Source organism: Sitophilus oryzae, unplaced genomic scaffold (genome assembly GCF_002938485.1).
Source record: "Sitophilus oryzae breed Bouriz unplaced genomic scaffold, Soryzae_2.0 scaffold_811_pilon_pilon, whole genome shotgun sequence".
Lineage (NCBI taxonomy): Eukaryota > Metazoa > Arthropoda > Insecta > Coleoptera > Curculionidae > Sitophilus > Sitophilus oryzae.
The window spans coordinates 1,023,211-1,040,402 of NW_022147430.1; the positions used below are offsets into that span (position 1 = coordinate 1,023,211).

Sequence of the window (17,192 nt, forward strand, 5' to 3'; positions counted from 1 at the left end):
GGCGAAGTGCAAGCTCTCTTATATGAGGGCGAGTGTCATGTAGCAAACATATCAGAAGATTTTCGAGATGGCCAAAATAGGCATTTCTTTGTATTACAGGATCTATAACACTTTTTAAACCTTGCTCTAAGTATCGGCTACGTTTTATTGTTTGTAAAACATGTTTGGCACCATTTACACATGAAGAGTTGCATTTAATATGAAACCATAAAGGAGCATAAATCTTGACAATAAATTTGGACAGTTCTTTTAACTGTAATGTTGGATTTTCGGTACTAACATAAAGGTGTAAGGTGCGATTATCCAAAGTGATCAAACAGGCAAGGATTCTCGGTTTGAAATTCCTGAAGACGTTTTTTGTAACTATCATTTTTCTTAATTCTTAATTTTCCGGATACCTCAAAAGTTTTAGATACTTGTCGTAATGGGTTTTTATTAATTGAAAACACGTTTTTTTATTACTGTAGGAATTGTTACAAACTTAGAATTCTGTCAGACGGTTGGTTCCTTTCCTGAGTGTGCAGGTTTCAAATTATACCTTGTCCATAAATAACACTTTAAAACGCCAGATTGCGAAGGAAGTAAGTTATTTTTAAAATATGCAACGGCATTTTTTCAATTTTAACTAACCTAACCTAACCTAACCTAACAGTCGGTAGAGGGCAGAAGACGTGATTTTATAAAAAAAATTAAATAAACGTTTTTATCAACATTACTATAGATAACTTTTGGTAGCTATTCCAAATCGATTTTTCAAAAAAAAAATTTCATTTTTTAAGGGCTAGTAGAGGGCATAAGATGTGATTTTACTAAAAAGTTGTAGTAACACTTTTTTATCAACATTACCAAAAGCAACTTTTCGTAGGTATTCCAAGTCGATGTTTTAAAAATTTTAAAATTTTGATATTTACGATCCACCCTATTATACAGGGTGGCCCATCGAAAACGTTCCGCAAGGCATAACGGTCAGGGTAATTTTTTTTCAGAAAATTCAAAAACACGTCAATTTTGTTTTGTGAGGGGGACAACTTTTGCCCCAAAAATGATTGCAAAATCTTCAACCCTCTAAGCGGGGGTGTCATCCCCCAATTTTTTTCAAATGGAAAGGGGGGTCAAGTGGTGCCGCAGTGAAAAGGGCTTTCTATTCTCTAACTTTCCCGCTCCGTTTTTGAAAATCGGTCGAGTCATTGAGAAAATATGAAGGATTGATATTTGAAAAGTTTATTTAAACATTCATCAGAGTAAATGATAAGGATAAATTCCTTCGACCAATTTGCTGTTTTTTCTTATTATTTCTAGCTGTTTACGCATTTTTTCATTTGCCACAAGGTTGAACGATCAGGTGGGGTAGTTGCTAGATAGCTGTTCTGTGACTTGTGCGTTGAAGTTCTTCTCAATATCGTTAAACTTTCTAACAATTATGGTGTACTCACTTGCAGAAAAAGTGGAAATAATCGAACTAAATTTTAAAAATAATAAATGTGGTAATCGGGTTGCGCAGATATTCAATGAACGCCATCCTGACAAACAGGTTTATGGCAAAATTGTTCGCGAGTTAGTAGCAAAAAACTGGTTTCGTTATGAATAAAAAGAGGCAGAGGGAAAATCCTGTAGTAAATGAAGCTATGGAGGTATTCGTATTGGGCCAAGTTGCCATAGATAGTACGCTGAGTACAAGAAAATTAGTCAATGAGACCGGCGTGAATCGTACAAGTGTCCAAAGGATATTAAAAAACACAACTTCCATCCGTACAAAATTCAGTTGGTACAAGAACTCAACGAAGAGGATTTTGATCGTCGCTTGCAATTTTGTGAAACTATGAGTGAACGAGTGGCCAATGATAATAATTTCCTATTTAATGTGTGTTTTTCGGATGAGTGTACTTTCTTTTTGAACGAGAACTTTTTGCCGATTAAGTTAATCGGCACAACTGTCGGTACTGGGCTGAGGACAACCCCAGGGTTTTTCACGAGGTGCACACACAAAATCCTCAGAAATTGAACGTGTATTTTTGGAAATTCTATTGTGGGTCCTTTTTTTCTTCCTGGAAATCCAACAGAAGATATGTACTTGGATTTACTGGAAAATACCATCGACCCAGCCCTAACTGACATCATAGAGAACAATCCTGGATACGTTGAAGCGGAACTAATATTTCAACAACAAGACGGTGCACCTCCATATTGCTCTCAAAATGTGCGTAATTTTTGAACAATAACTTTCCCGGTCGGTGGATAGGACGAAGGGGTGCAATTGAGTGGCCTCCCCGGTTACCCGACTTGACTCCTTTAGACTTTTTTCTATGGGGAGACATAAAAAGTGAAGTATATATATAGCACTCCACCCGCCTCATTAGGAGACCTGCGAAAACGAATTATTGATGTTTGTCGCGAAGTGACCCCGCAAGTTCTTCAGAATGTTCGAGAATGGTTTGAAAATAATTGTATTACTGTATGGAGGTTGACGGGCAACATTTTCAGCATTTGCTTCATTAATAAGTTAAGTTTTTTTTAGTTAATTCAATTTATGCGTTTTTTTTTGCAAAAAGTACTTTTCAAATTTCAATCCTTCATATTTTCAAAATGACGACCGATTTTTAAAAACGAAGCGGGGAATATAGAGAATAGAAAGCCCTTTTCATTGCGGCGCCACTTGACCCCCCTTCCCATTTGAAAAAAGTTGGGGGATGACACCCCCGCTTAGAGGGTTGAAGATTTTGCAATCATTTTTAGGCCAAAAGTTATCCCCCTCACAAACAAAATTGGCGTGTTTTTGGATTTTTTGAAAAAAAACCCTGGCTGTTATGCCTTGCGGAACGTTTTCGATGGGCCACCCTGTATAGCAGTAGCCCCACCAAAAGTGTGTAGCGTTCGGCGTGTCTCGCAAAAAACGCAAATCAAAACAGTTACTGTTTTCTGTAGCGTCTTTAGCGATTTCTAAGATGAGACCCCGTCATAGGCTGACGTTGTATTTAATAATAAAATAAAAATAAATCAAATACTTAGTATGCATTTTTTTTTTCATTTTAGGGTATTATCTAAAAATATTTTTATAGAGAACATCTACTGTTTAGGAAGATTCTATTAAATTCAAAAATTTAAAGGAAATGTTTGAAAAAGTGTAGTTTGAAATGTTGAAAAAGTAACAAATTAAAGGAATATTTTCTTACGCGTGAAAAATAGTTTTTTATGCGTAAAGTGTTTTTTTTTCTGCATAAAAAAGTTTTTTTAACAGAAACAAATACTCTTTGACGCGTTAAAAATGTTTTTTACGTGTAACAAATAGTTCTTTACACGTAAAAAATATTTTTTTTGGTGTAAGAAAGTTTTTTTACCAGAAACAATAAGTTTTCACGCGTAAAAATTAGTTTTTTACGTGTAACTGATAGTTTTATACACGTAAAAAATAGTTTTCTACCAGTAACAAATAGTTTTATACGCGTAAAAAATAGTTTTTTACGTGTAATAATTTGATTCACTTTTACAAAATTTGTTTAAAATATTAATATTTTTGATAAACACGTGGACTGCTCACAAACAGACTGCCGTTAACATGTTTCGTTACAACTAGCTCTGGGCCGTCTCGCTAGCTCGTATGTCACAGCTTTGAATTTTTACTCCCAGCGCGCGTAAAAAGTTTTATAAATCAAGTCCTAAAATTGCGTTAGCAACTAGTAATATTTACTATTCTATTATATAATTTTAGTTATTTAATATATTATATTATAATTATAACAAGTAACCACAACACTACAACATAAAAAAACTATACACATATAAACTAAAATTCGTAAAATAAATGGCAAATAATAATTATTGTTTTTACACACAACACTGGCACTAGCAGTAGATTGTGTTTGTCGACGAATATATGCCCCGGTCCGTCCACAATTCAATCCCAGCATCTCTTATCTTCGTCTCTTCAACGCTAACTGCGGCGATCTCGCCTATCTCTTTCTCACAGGATTGAATATTGAACAGGCCGGGAATCCATGAGCTTGCGACGTTACTAATTGACATCTTGATAAAAACTGCAGACCTGTCGCGTCTTTTGCATGTTTTTAATGGACACAAATTGAAAAAACGCTTCAAACTGTAACATCGCAAAAAGCGCTTGAGACGCAAAAAAATAAGTCCACAGCCACACAGAAAGCGTTTTTTGCGTTTTTAGCGTGAAGCGTTTTCAGCGACTAAAACAAAATAACAGGATTATATAGGAGTGGCCACACCAAAAGCGTGTAGCGTTCGGCGTGTCACGCAAAAAAACACAAATGAAAACAAATCAGTTTGTTTTCTGTAGCGTCTCTAGTGTTTTCTAAAGGTGCGTATTCATTATCCGAACGAACGAACAAACGAACGAACGAATGTTCGCTAGTGGTATGGACGGGGACCGTACGATAGAACCGCACGAGAAGACCGGACCATAGACCGGACGCATTTCTTGGCGAACGCCTTTGATGTACCGACTCGAAACGGATGGTCGAGCGAACGAACGAACGAACGGCCGCATGCGTTAAAACGGCCGCATGCGAACGGCCGCATGCGCGTAAAGAAATTTCACTCCAAAATGATTCATAAATCATGTCCTAAAATTGCATTAGCAACTAGAAATATTTACTATTCTATTATATAATTATAATTATTTATTATATTATTATATTATAATTATAACAAGTACTAACCACAATACTACAACATAAAAAAACTATAAACATATAAACTAAAATTCGTAAAATAAATAAATGGTAAATAATAATTATTTTTTTTTACACACACCACTGGCAGTAGATTGTGTTTGTCGCCGAATATATGCCCCGACCCGTCCACAATTTAATCCCAGCATCTTTTATCTTCGTCTCTTCAACGCTAACTGCGGCGATCTCGCCTATCTCTTTCTCACTGGATTGATTGTTGAACGGGCCGGGAATCCATGAGCTTGCGACCTTACTAATTGACATCTTGATAAAAACTGCAGACCTGCCGCGTCTTTTGCGTGTTTTTAATGGACACAAATTGAAAAAAACGCTTGAAACGGTAACATCGCAAAAAGCGACACAAAAAACGAAAAACGCTGAAAACGCTTTATGTGTGGCCGTGGGCTTAGGCTTGCTCTATGGATACAACTGAGTAACGCAAGCTGTTGCTAGGATATTCTATTAATTTTAATTGTGTTTTTTAAACATTGTGAATGGCCGTAAACTGATAAGTATAAAGTGTAATTGAAACAACTAATTTATTCCACTACATAATTGCAAGGTTTTGAATGAAGCTTTATCAAAATTTTAACTTTTCCACTAATTATACTTCAAAATTTGCGAGAAATGTCATTTTGGCCTTTGATTATTTTCCGTCAAGAGAAATTGTGGTTAGAAATAAAAAGTTGATTGTTTTATAAATTAGGCTTTCTCTATGGATACAACTGACTACCGCAAGCTGTTGATAGGATATTCTGCTAATTTTAATTGTATTTTTTAAACATTATGAATGATAATGAAGCTTTAGAGCTGAACTTCTTTTATGTCAAATTATTATAAGTTACTATTTTTATATTAAATGTTTCCTTGTATTCATTCATATAGAGTGATGGACAGCTTATTAAGAAAATAGATGAAGTTGAAAGTGCCCCAAAATCTATAATACTTAACATCAAATCTGGTGGTAGCGGTCCCGCTAGCGGTTCGTCTGAAAACCTGTCACCGATCAAACCAGAAAGTCAGTCCTTATTTTTGAATCATGCTATACAACCTGCCGTCAGTACCTCTCCGGCTCAGTCCAATGATTTTAGTTACATACCCTCTGTTAATTCAAGATCGAATCTCAACCAGAATATCAATGTGCCGGTACCGATCAATCCGATGCCGAATAGTTTTGATTCTAGTCGCAAAGAACAAATTGATCAATCAAGCTTTCAGAAACCAGAAATGGCACAAGATAAAACATCGGTGGATAGATCTAACGATCTGCCTATGTTAAACAAGCAATTCAATGAAAATAGCAAATCTATGGAAAGAAACTTCGATTCGAAAAGTATTGTGAATAATCGGATGGAAAATGTTATTGACACTGCTCTGAATAGTGATCATGGTTTTGAGCGTACTGAGAATAAAGAACCAAGTACGTAACTTAATCTATTTGTGTATTCTAACTTAAAGAAAATTAATTTAGAAAAACTCAGTAAGGCTACTATTACACTATCAAATTTCTTTGTCAAAGATTTTATTTTATGTAAGACCAGTATTACACTATCAAAGTTATTTGCCAAAGATTTTTTATCAAAGAATTTGACATATGATTTTATAAAATACTAACATGTACCCGCGACTTCGTTCGCGTCGAATTAATAATTTGTAACGGTGATGATAAAGCAAAGCAAGAATTTCCATTAACATACAAACTGGATAAAATTTTCTCACATTTATGTCAGCATGAGAAAAAACAATATGGCGATATTATTATATAACTTGGTATCTTGGTAATATTTGAGGGGTAGTTTCATCTCGTTGGCATTTGACTTTCGAAAAATCCGTTTGCCAAAAATAAGCTTTTTACGTCAAGCAGTTTAAGCAGAATCGTGGTTAATCAATTACCTAACTTTTTGGAACACCCTGTTTGATTTTTTAAAAAATTTCATAGTATGTAAAAAACGAAATAAATTATGCGTGTCCAAGCGTTTTCCCGAAAGACTAACCGTTTTTTAAATAACAAATATTGTAATATTTGAGGGGCGTTTTACCCTCTTGGAATTTGAGATTCGAAAAACCCCTCCTTATCGAACCTCTACACCCCACAGTCAATCCGTTTGCCAATAATTAGCTTTAAACGTTAAGCAGTTTAAGCCGAATCGTGATTACTCAATGGTCATATTTTATGAAACACCCTGTATAAATTTTTAAAAAATCTTAAAATATGTAAAACAACAAAATAAAATATACGTGTTTAAGAGTTTTTCCGAAAAACTCACCGGTTTTTAAATAAAAAATATTCTTATCGGACCTCTACACCCTAAAGTCAATCCGTTTTCCAAAAATCAGCTTTTTACGCCAAGCGCTTTAAGCAGGATCGTGATTAATCAATGACCAGATTTTTCGAAACACCCTGTATACATTTTTAAAAAATCTTAAACTATGTAAAAAAACAAAATAAAATATACGTGTTTAAGCATTTTTTCGGAAACTTTACCGTTTTTGAAATAAAAAATATTATAATATTTGAGGGGTGGTTTCATCCCCTTGAAACTCAAATTTCGAAAAATCCCTTCTTATCGAACCTCTACACCCTAGAATCAACCTGTATGCCAAAATTACGTTGAGTGGTTTGAGCAGGATCGTGATTAATCAGTGAGTCAGTCACTTAAGGGTTTTATTAACAATGTCAAATTTTTCATCAAATATCTTTTATAAAATATCTTTGACAAAGAAATAGTGTAACTTTTTTATTTTGTCAGATAAAAATACGGGAGTGGCCGTAAAATTATATTTGTTCAGTAATTTTATATTTTTAAAAGAGTATTATGGGGTTATATCAATACAATAAATATTATTTAAAAAAAAATTAAATCATTTTTATCTTATCCTTATTATACATGGTGGAGCACTTCATTCGCCTCGGTGTATTATACGAAAATGGAATGATGTAGAAACAAAATATTTTATGGGTATATATGGGGAGGCAATATGCAATTTAAAAATTATTTTGAAACATACAGGATGTCTTAGAATCGATAACAAAATTATATTTTTTCTTATTTTATTTTGGATTTTTTTGCCCAAAAAAGTTATTTATTATAGGGGTTAAATATGTTCAAAATCTTTGGTTTTGAGGTAGTTAGAGATATTTAAATATGCATGCTACAATAGAATAGACTATCAACACCATCTACAGGGTGGGTCAAATTCGACGCTTTTAAATGGAAACACCCTTTTCTATAGGAGATAGACGAAAACTAATATCGGTGTCTGGAGCTCAATTTTTGTCAAAAACATGATAGTGAAAACCGCATATCGATATCTGTTACCGTTTCGGAGTTACGGGGTGTTTTTCAAAAATGTGCATTTTTAACAAATCGCTGTAACTTTTTTGTTATGGAAAATTTTGTATTTCTTTGAAAACATTTCCAAAGCACCTTTTTACGTAGAATTTAATAGTTTAAGTATACTTTTTTTAACATTAATAATTTAAGAGTTATCAACAGAAAAATTGATTTTTTATTTGGGACACCCTCTATATTTTTAATTAACTGAAAAGAATTTAAAATTACCATTCCAAAAATATAGCATACTTGATATTTTGTTATAATCCCCTTCGAAATACAGAATTTTTAAAAGTTCGTCACTTTTAATTAGTAGGCTTTGGACCCCTTATTGGTGATATGCCCTTAATTGAACTCGAAAACATATTTTTGCAGCAAGACGACGCACCGCCTCTAAACGCTGAAGTTATTAGCAAATTTTTGCAGCCAATTTCAAGAATAATTGGATAGCTAACCAAGATCCCAGCCGTTGGCCGTCGAGGCCGCCTGACTTAGAGCCCGTGGATCTAATCCTATGGATATATTTGCGAATAAAGGTTCCTTATTCTTCCGTATAATCTAGACAAGAATTAAAAATACTTAGCAGTTATGATAGGGTATCTTTCACCCCCACTGAGTTAATGAATTCCGCGAGAAATGTTCAAAAACTGCCCCGTCTGTCCATATCAGATATAAGGTCGATATGTCGAACACCTGTAGCAAAATCTCATGTCTTGGTTTGCTATTTATTTTTATTGTTATTAGATATAGTTTAAATGTGTTGATGTTGGTTAAATATATTTTAAATTGTTATAAAATTCTGCATCTCTCATAGCAAATATTATTTTCGTTTTAATTGATGCTCACAGCTAGAATTTTTTTGCATTACAGCCGGTGCCATTCAAAGCCTACTTATTTAAAGCGGGCGAATTTTTATATACTCTATATTTCGAAGAGGAATCGAGCAAAATATCAAGTGTGCTATAATTTTGGAATGGTAATTTTAAATCATTTTCAATAAATTAAAAATATACAGGGTGTCCCATATAAAAAATCAAATTTTCTGTTGATAACTCTTAAATTATTAATTTTTAAAAAATTATACTTAAACCATTAAATTCTGGGTAAAAAGGTGCTTTGGAAATGTTTTAATAGAAATACAAAATTTTCGATAGCAAAAAAGTTACCGCGATTTGTTAAAAATGCACATTTTTGAAAAACACCCCGTAACTCCGAAACGGTAACAGATATTGATGTGCGGTTTTCACCATCATGTTTTTGATGAAAATTGAGCTCCAGACACCGATATTAGTTTTCGTCTATCTCCTATAGAAAAGGGTGTTTCCATTTAAAAGCGTCGAATTTTACCCACCCTGTACATTACCTTTTAGAATTAATTATTGTGCTGAGTTTAAAGGTAGAGAAATAAACTTTACTGAAAAATTTTATTGCTTCCTTAAATTTATAGTGGGGTGCCAAAAATTGCTAATCTATTTTAAATATTTAATAATTATTTTACATAAGAATTGTTATTTCAAATGCAACACCTCGCATTTTTTTAAATAAATCGAAGCAGAATTTTTTAATAAAAAGCCATTTATCAATAAAATGGCAACCATATTTAGTTCATATAGTAGCATGCATATTTAAATATCTTTAAATATCTCAAAAACTAAAGCTTGTAAACATATTTAACCCTTATAATAAATGCCTTATTTCATGTCCAAGGGTCCAAATAAGAAATAAAATATCGGGTGTTCCATAAGAAAAAATATAGCTTTGGTATGGATTTTAGTTCTGACATACCCTGTACATTTTAAACATATTAAAACAACTAACTTCTATCTATTATTACAAGGCTTTGAATCAAACATAAATGCAGGAAAAGATGATACAGAATTTGACAGAGTTCAGGGACTAGTCATGGAAAATAATAATGCAAATAACAATAACAATGTTCCTGAAAATAAACTTAAGAATTCCCCTAAAAAGAAGCGTTATGAAGACATATCTATCGATAAAAACGAAAGTCTTGTTAACGTGGAATTAGAAAATTTAGACAGTGCAATTAATAGTCTTGGAATTGGACATTCTGAAAATGCAGTAGAACAGGTAAATGTAATATATTAGATAACAATGCAATAGTTGTTATCTAATCTAAAACTCTCACTACGCTATTCGCGAAGTTCGTCGACGAGATACTTCTAAATGTTGGCGAAAGTCGTAATGCGTGACTCCCGGGTAGACTCCTTAGCTTCGTGCTCCTACTTCCTCTCTACAATTCTAGAAAAACTTGTCCCATGCAAAGCACCGATCAAAGGTCTGGTGCGTGTCCCTACAACTCCTATTACCTCACGAAGTCATCAAGGTTAAGCTTAATGGTCGACTCAGAAAAATAATTGATCCTGGATTGGAAAAACCGATGAATAGTGGAGTACCCAGAGACTTTTACCTCGGAATTCAATTACTGTCAATGTATTAATGTGTATTATAGATTAACCTTCTGTATTGTGTTTTATAGATAAGATACCAAAATGTTTACCCATTTTTTTTCGTTGCTTTTAATTTTTTATTTTAGTAATTTTAGTAAATTCTTAATTACTTCCTTCTTAACATTTTGATTTTTTTAATTCTTTTTCTAAGTAAATTTATCGAAATAAATAAATCTAATGCATAAGCTATACCTATTCTGCTTATATTCTAATCATTGAAATTTTGATTGAAATCGAATTATACAGGGTGGCGCGTCATAAACGACGCGGTTTTTGCAAGGAGAACAAAAGTTTATATTGAAGTGAAATTTTCTGAGCTTATGTAAGTCAATTTAAAGTATTTTCTAAAATTATGTAGAGTTCTACAGGGTGTCCCCAAAAAAAGTTACGCATCAAAGTTATGTTTTTTGTAATAGAAGACCCTATATATTAATTGATTTTCGGATTCTAGTAAAAAAATAAAGGTTTGTTTCATTAGAAAAGTATATGACTAAAATGTATAGTTTTTAAAATACATTCACTGGCACGAAAAATGGGCACCATGTATTTTAAAGATCAATATATTTTATTTTAGTGTCTTACCAAATTATTTGACTTCTTAATATCATTTTCTAAATTAAAAATGAAACTCCCCATCTGTTAATTAGACGAGGGAAAACAAAATGTTGATATTTTTTTATGAAAGCTTGAAACACCCTGTGAAATATGTTAAAATAGCAAGAAATTTAAAAATTAATTTATCATCTAGATACATTCTTTCCCGATGGTTTGTTTTTTGGTTCATCTCATTAGCTTTATTTTTGTTGGAAATATTCGGTTTTAAAGAAGGCACTAACATTTTTCGTAATTTTTACATTAAGACCATGCCTTTGCTTTTAGGCCTAGTCAACATATCTAGTAAGTTCTGGTTCCGAAGCAAGCCTTCTTGACATAAGATTTGCTTCATTTAATCTTCTTCTTTTAGTCCGTTAGTTAATATGTACGTATTAAGTGCAATTCATTATCAATTTGAAGCTGGCAAACGGCGGTTTCTTAGCGATAAACTTACAATAAGTCGATCGTCTCGATTAGAAGTTCTCATACGAAAGTTCCTGGACGTCTATATTGACGTGGTCATAATTCAAAGACCATTTAATATACTCTATGGTATTAAGGTATTTTTGGAACCATAATTTTATAGGAAATTCACTAAACTCGAATAAATAAATGATATATATTTGACTCACCCTGTATATCTATAAAAATATTTTTGAAATGTGAACTACCATCAAACATATATTTTGTAAAAGATTTGGAGTGAAAATCTCAAATAGGAATCCTGATACAGAGCTTTTCCGGAAAACGGAGCCATCTTGTATGTATGCATTTGTATATGTGTGTGTTTATTTAAATACTAAAGTGAAAGCAACGAATTTAAATTGGTAAACTTTGTAATATATCTTATTAACAATACAATGCAAAAAGTTTTATAAAAATTCGTTCACAGTAAATGAATTCCGAGGTTTGTATCTCATAAGGGCTTAAAGCACTCCACTAGAATTTCGATAATCGAGTCGCAAGCAAGCGATACGTCATTCACTCCATCAGAGAGAGTACAAATTAATGAATGTAGTAGAATTTTATCACTCGGATACTTACTTACACTAACGGTCGTATTATTATATACTTAACGGTGCCACGCCCTTTCTAATTTGAAGTTCAATAAAACACAAGTTTACTTAATCGGTAATGAGTTGCATAGAGGCCACTAGCTTTTTAATTTTAATAGCCGGGTGGTCGGGGTTCAAAGATATTAATAAAAGGGCGCCACGAGATTATACTCTATGAACTCGGCATAAAAGATGTTACTATTAAGTAGACTTCAACACTAACTTCGATCTGTTGAGTGTAACTACCATGAACTTCAAATGTTACTATAATTATTTAAACTTAAGTGACTCTAACTTAACTATGAGACTAGACTGTAAATAATACTACTAAAAATATTTAAGCAATTTATTAAAATATTAAAAGTTAATATTTAAAGAAATGAATGAAATGTAACTGATTGAAATATTTTAAGTCAGAATTTAAATCAATAAAAACTAAATCTATGACGTCATCCCCCTTAACTTAAACTAAGTATGCTCTAAGGGCGGAATACAAATATCAAACTAAATCTAACTAATATCTAAACGATCTTACTCTACAGTGTAATGTCTTGACAAGAACTTGAAAACTACTCGGAAGTTCCTCCGGCTGAGTTTCGGTGTATAGCAATGGGGTAGCTACAGCAGGCTACAGCAGCTCGATGTACTGTCACTGGAGCCCGTCAGCAAACGTACAGACACCAGGCAGGTGTAGGACTTCAACAGGTGACATAAAAAACCCTAAATAACATTGGTTGTCTTAGAAAAAAGCCTCAATTATAGAACAAGGACTAGCACAACGTGTAGGAGTTAATACAGGTAATAAAGAAGGACTAATCAAATCTGAACTTTACCTCAACGAGGGTTTATGATGTCCAACGGGTAACTCTACACACGGGCAACAGGAACGGATGGAATTCTGGACTGTTCTGTACTACGGTCTGGATCGGTCTTCTTGCTCTACAATTACGAACAACCAAATAAGACTTAAGAAAGATACCACTCAACTAATCTTTCTACACCACGTGGGCGTGGAAAAGTCGAAAACCAGTCAACAATATGAATAAAAATCAGTTGAGCATTGACTTAGAATAGGCAGAAGAATTATAGCATACTTTGGAACTATTCGGGGACTTCTTGGGCACGTGGAATCGGGATATCGATCGGAAAAACATGGCTATTTAATCCCTTATGGAAATTGGTCGGTGGTCCATGTAAACTCAACAAAATCCAACCACGTCTCTGACCAAATGTGTTTCGGAAGCCTTAATCCTTCTTTACGAAGACCTGCTATTCACCAACAGGGAATGCTTCACGAAACGGCAGCCAGTTCTTCACGACGACACTCTTCAGCCGGGGAGTACACAAGAAGTGATGCAAGGATTCGATTTCCTTCACAAAATCAGATTTCAACCGGAAATCTCCCTCCAGGATATAGATAGAGAACTATATATCTTGACTAGTCCAACTCACAAAAAGGCATAAATAAAAAATGATGTTTTCTCCTCAGCCATATTCCATATCCGGTCAATGAACGAACTAAACTCAGAAATTCGACAATTAAATGAACGAATTGCACACTGCGATCCACATCAAAAATAACCAATTTAAGTACGAAATTTTATCTGATAATTATAAAATTTCAATAACCAAAACAAAGGATAAATAAATCCAAAAACATCTGATTTGATCTGACAGTGACAAGTGACGGAGGTGATGATCAAAGATATAGAGAGATGGACAAAAAGCCTACTGCTGGTCGGCATCAGTGACAATATATGTATAATATCGCGGGTATATCGGGTTGCATAATTGTAAAATTTAAATAAAATAATATTTAACAATAAAATTATACTAACATGATGCAAAAATAATAGCTATTTGCGTTAATTTATGAGCTAGCACACAGAGGTCGTTGCGAGGAAATTTGACTGTTACAACGGATAAAGGTCGGGACACACATATCCGCACCGCGTCCGCACCGTGTGACGGCCGTGTGTTGGACGTCGCACGGAGAGAAAATTGCATAATGTAAAAGAACCGCGTAGTCCCCACCATAGAGAAATATAAAATAAAAGAGTTGTCATTTCCATAGTCAAAAGTAGGCAACACGTTTAACGAGGATCGATTGTAGCGCACCCTTGAGCCCTAACTGAACTAATGGAAACATGTCAGATTTAGTCGGTAAAGGAGGTATCTGTATTGCCTACGTAGCACAAAAGGCGGGTAATTTAAATGAGAGAGTGGCAGGAGATTTGAATTTAATTTTGGCATTATTGGCTGAAGTGCTCTTAAATCTCTCTGAAAACCACAAAAAAAGCACAGGAGATGTTTATTACTTTAGGTATGACAAAGAAATATCCAAACAACAGATTGAAAAGCAATTTAGCGTATCAAACTGTTATTTTGACAATTATTTATCAATCTAAAAGTAATAAACTACCATCTTTGCATTTTTTGTTAGATTTAGAGAGGAATTAGAGCCATACAACCAAATATGCTGTTAAAAAATGTTTTTTATGTTATATTATTAATAAATTGTGTAGGTATTTGAAAGTATAAAAGAATAATATAAAATATAAAAAGTTCAAAAATTGTATGTATTTTGTAAAATATTATAAAATTAAAACTGCAAAATATATAACAAAAAATAAAATTTATTTTAAAAAACAGAATGTATGAAAATTGTAAACTATTGTACATTTTTTTGTTAAATGATAACTTTGATAATATATTATAACATTATTTATAATTCATGCTGAAATAATCTGTAGTATTATAAATAAATAAGTACAAGCAAATAACGCATATAAGGTGGTATGATTTGTAATACGTCATATAATAGAAAGACTTAAGAAAGTAAATTAGTCATTATTAAAATCACTAAAAATTAATTAGCTCTTATTTATATGTTGAACTTGCTATGCGTGAATATGCGTGCAGCTTTCTGCATAAACCATGATATCGTCATGGCGACCTAGAAAAAAGAAAAACAAGCAGTAAAATTTATACAGTGTAGGAGAAAAAGTACATTATATAAAAATAAGTCAGCAGCAGCAATATTTACAAAATTTAGCAAAAATATCATCATATAATAAAAATCGACATAAGGCAAACATTTAAATAAATGGGGGAGATTATCTTACACAGGGCAAATGTGGGAGAATATTTTACACAGGGCAAGAGTAACCAAAATATAAAATAAATTAAAGGGATGAAAATATTCTGTTCATCAACGGTAATAAAATTTATAACATGAGAAACAAAACATAAAATTCTATAACAAAAAGCAATAAATAAAAAAATAAGCGTAATAACAATCACAGTCTGTGAAAATTATCATAAATATATGCACATATATATTATTATATATGCACATAGTAATATATTATAATATTATATAATATAACTATACAAGAAGATAAACAAAACAATAATTATTCTATAACAAGAAAGTAAAATAATACTGAATACTAACAAAATAAATAAATATATTCTAAGAAAATAAATAACCCAATATTTACAGCAAAAATAGATTTATATTTGGACACAGCAGGGGTAATTTTTGTCACTAGTAGGGGTATATTATTATCACATGTCAATTTTATTTGTGCATTAACTTTCTAAGTTTCTTTGTATTGGCTAGTTTCAGTCTTTTCTGGAGTTGGAATGATCTGTATATATCATCATAATATTTTTTTATAATAAGGTCTAAAGCCGTGTTTAGAATATTATCTTTGATATCATCGACATGTTTTCTACATGTGTACCATTCAAATGAAATCAAATTTTTTATCAACAGTTTAATTTTTCGCTTAACATATGTGACATGCCCATGAGTTGGTAGGACAAAATAAACATAATCATAAATTCTTGCCAACTCTACAATTACTTCTTTTGTCACATATGTCAGTCTTTTTTTGTCATCGGTATTATGTATTATGTAAAGTGTGATGTGATTCCAATGCGTCAGTTAATAAATTTGCCCGACATTCTTCACAATTGTCAATGAATTTTAATCGTTTAATTAAATATCCAGCAACATAGGCCAATGTGTTCGAATCATGGTGGTCTGATAAGTCTGCAGTAACAAAAGGCAAATTTAAACTTTCCATTTCATTTTGTTCCAAGGAATTAAGCTCAACACAATCTTTTTGGATGTTATCTTCCTCTAAGAAATCATGCAGGTTGTCAAGAAGAGAGTTATCATCTAGTTCACAATTCCTATTTGAAATAGGTGTTACAAGATTATTCAATAAACAAGTTTTAAAGGAATCTGTAAATTGTTGACAGTTAGTATTTGTATTTTGTGCCCCAAAATGCCTAATAGCTGCAAATGAATTTTCTAATGGGTCTTGGTTTAGAGATCTTGTCCTTAAAAATTTGAATCCTAAATTCCTGCATGTTTTCCAGAGCTCTTGAGTGGCAGTTATTGTTGTAAGCCAACCTGATTTAAAAGGCATTCGTGTCTTAGATTTTTTGTCCTTATTAAGTGGCAGAAATTCCCAACTCTTAATTTTTGGTGACAGGCGACTCCAAAGTGCTAAATGAGGAGATTTAGTAGATATACATCTTCTATAGGGCTTTCCACATTCTGGTTTACAAGTTCTGCCATTAAAGCTGTCAAATAATTGATCCACATCATGAACAAACTCTGCCGTATTTATAGCACATGCTGGTAAATTATTAGCAGGATTGCTTACCATCTCCTCAATAGTAGCAGCAACAGTGTGACTTAGTGTTCTTGCAGCTACTGAAACCTTCATTTTTAACCGGTTTTCTTGTTGTAAGTTTAAATAAACCTCCCTAATACGTCTTAATGCCTGAAATCGTTTCCTTTTATCTATATAGAAACACTGTTTGATATGGTCCAAGGATGCAAATTTATTAAAGTTATATTTAATGTTATAAACTAAAAGTGCATTACGGGTTGATTTGAGCAAATGAGGCACATCAAAAATAGTAAAAATTTTGTGATTATTTATGAAAAAATAAGGACCAGCATTATCTTTACAAAGTTCTTTAATGGCAGAACAATTAGTCGCTGCTTGGTCACACACAGTA

General features: G+C 32.8%; 1 protein-coding gene across 4 annotated transcripts in view; it reads left to right on the top strand.

Moving 5' to 3' along the window:
- Positions 1 to 17,192, top strand: part of LOC115889163 (putative uncharacterized protein DDB_G0282133) — a 157,884-nt gene that overhangs the window by 71,972 nt on the left and 68,720 nt on the right. For 3 of the 4 annotated variants that reach the window (XM_030909109.1, XM_030909110.1, XM_030909111.1), the window contains exons 6-7: positions 5,580 to 6,114; positions 9,867 to 10,120. The exons of the other annotated variant lie outside the window; for it this stretch is intronic. In XM_030909109.1, coding sequence (XP_030764969.1) covers positions 5,580 to 6,114; positions 9,867 to 10,120 — 789 coding nt within the window. The remainder of the gene's footprint in view (positions 1 to 5,579; positions 6,115 to 9,866; positions 10,121 to 17,192) is intronic. 4 annotated transcript variants of the gene reach the window in all.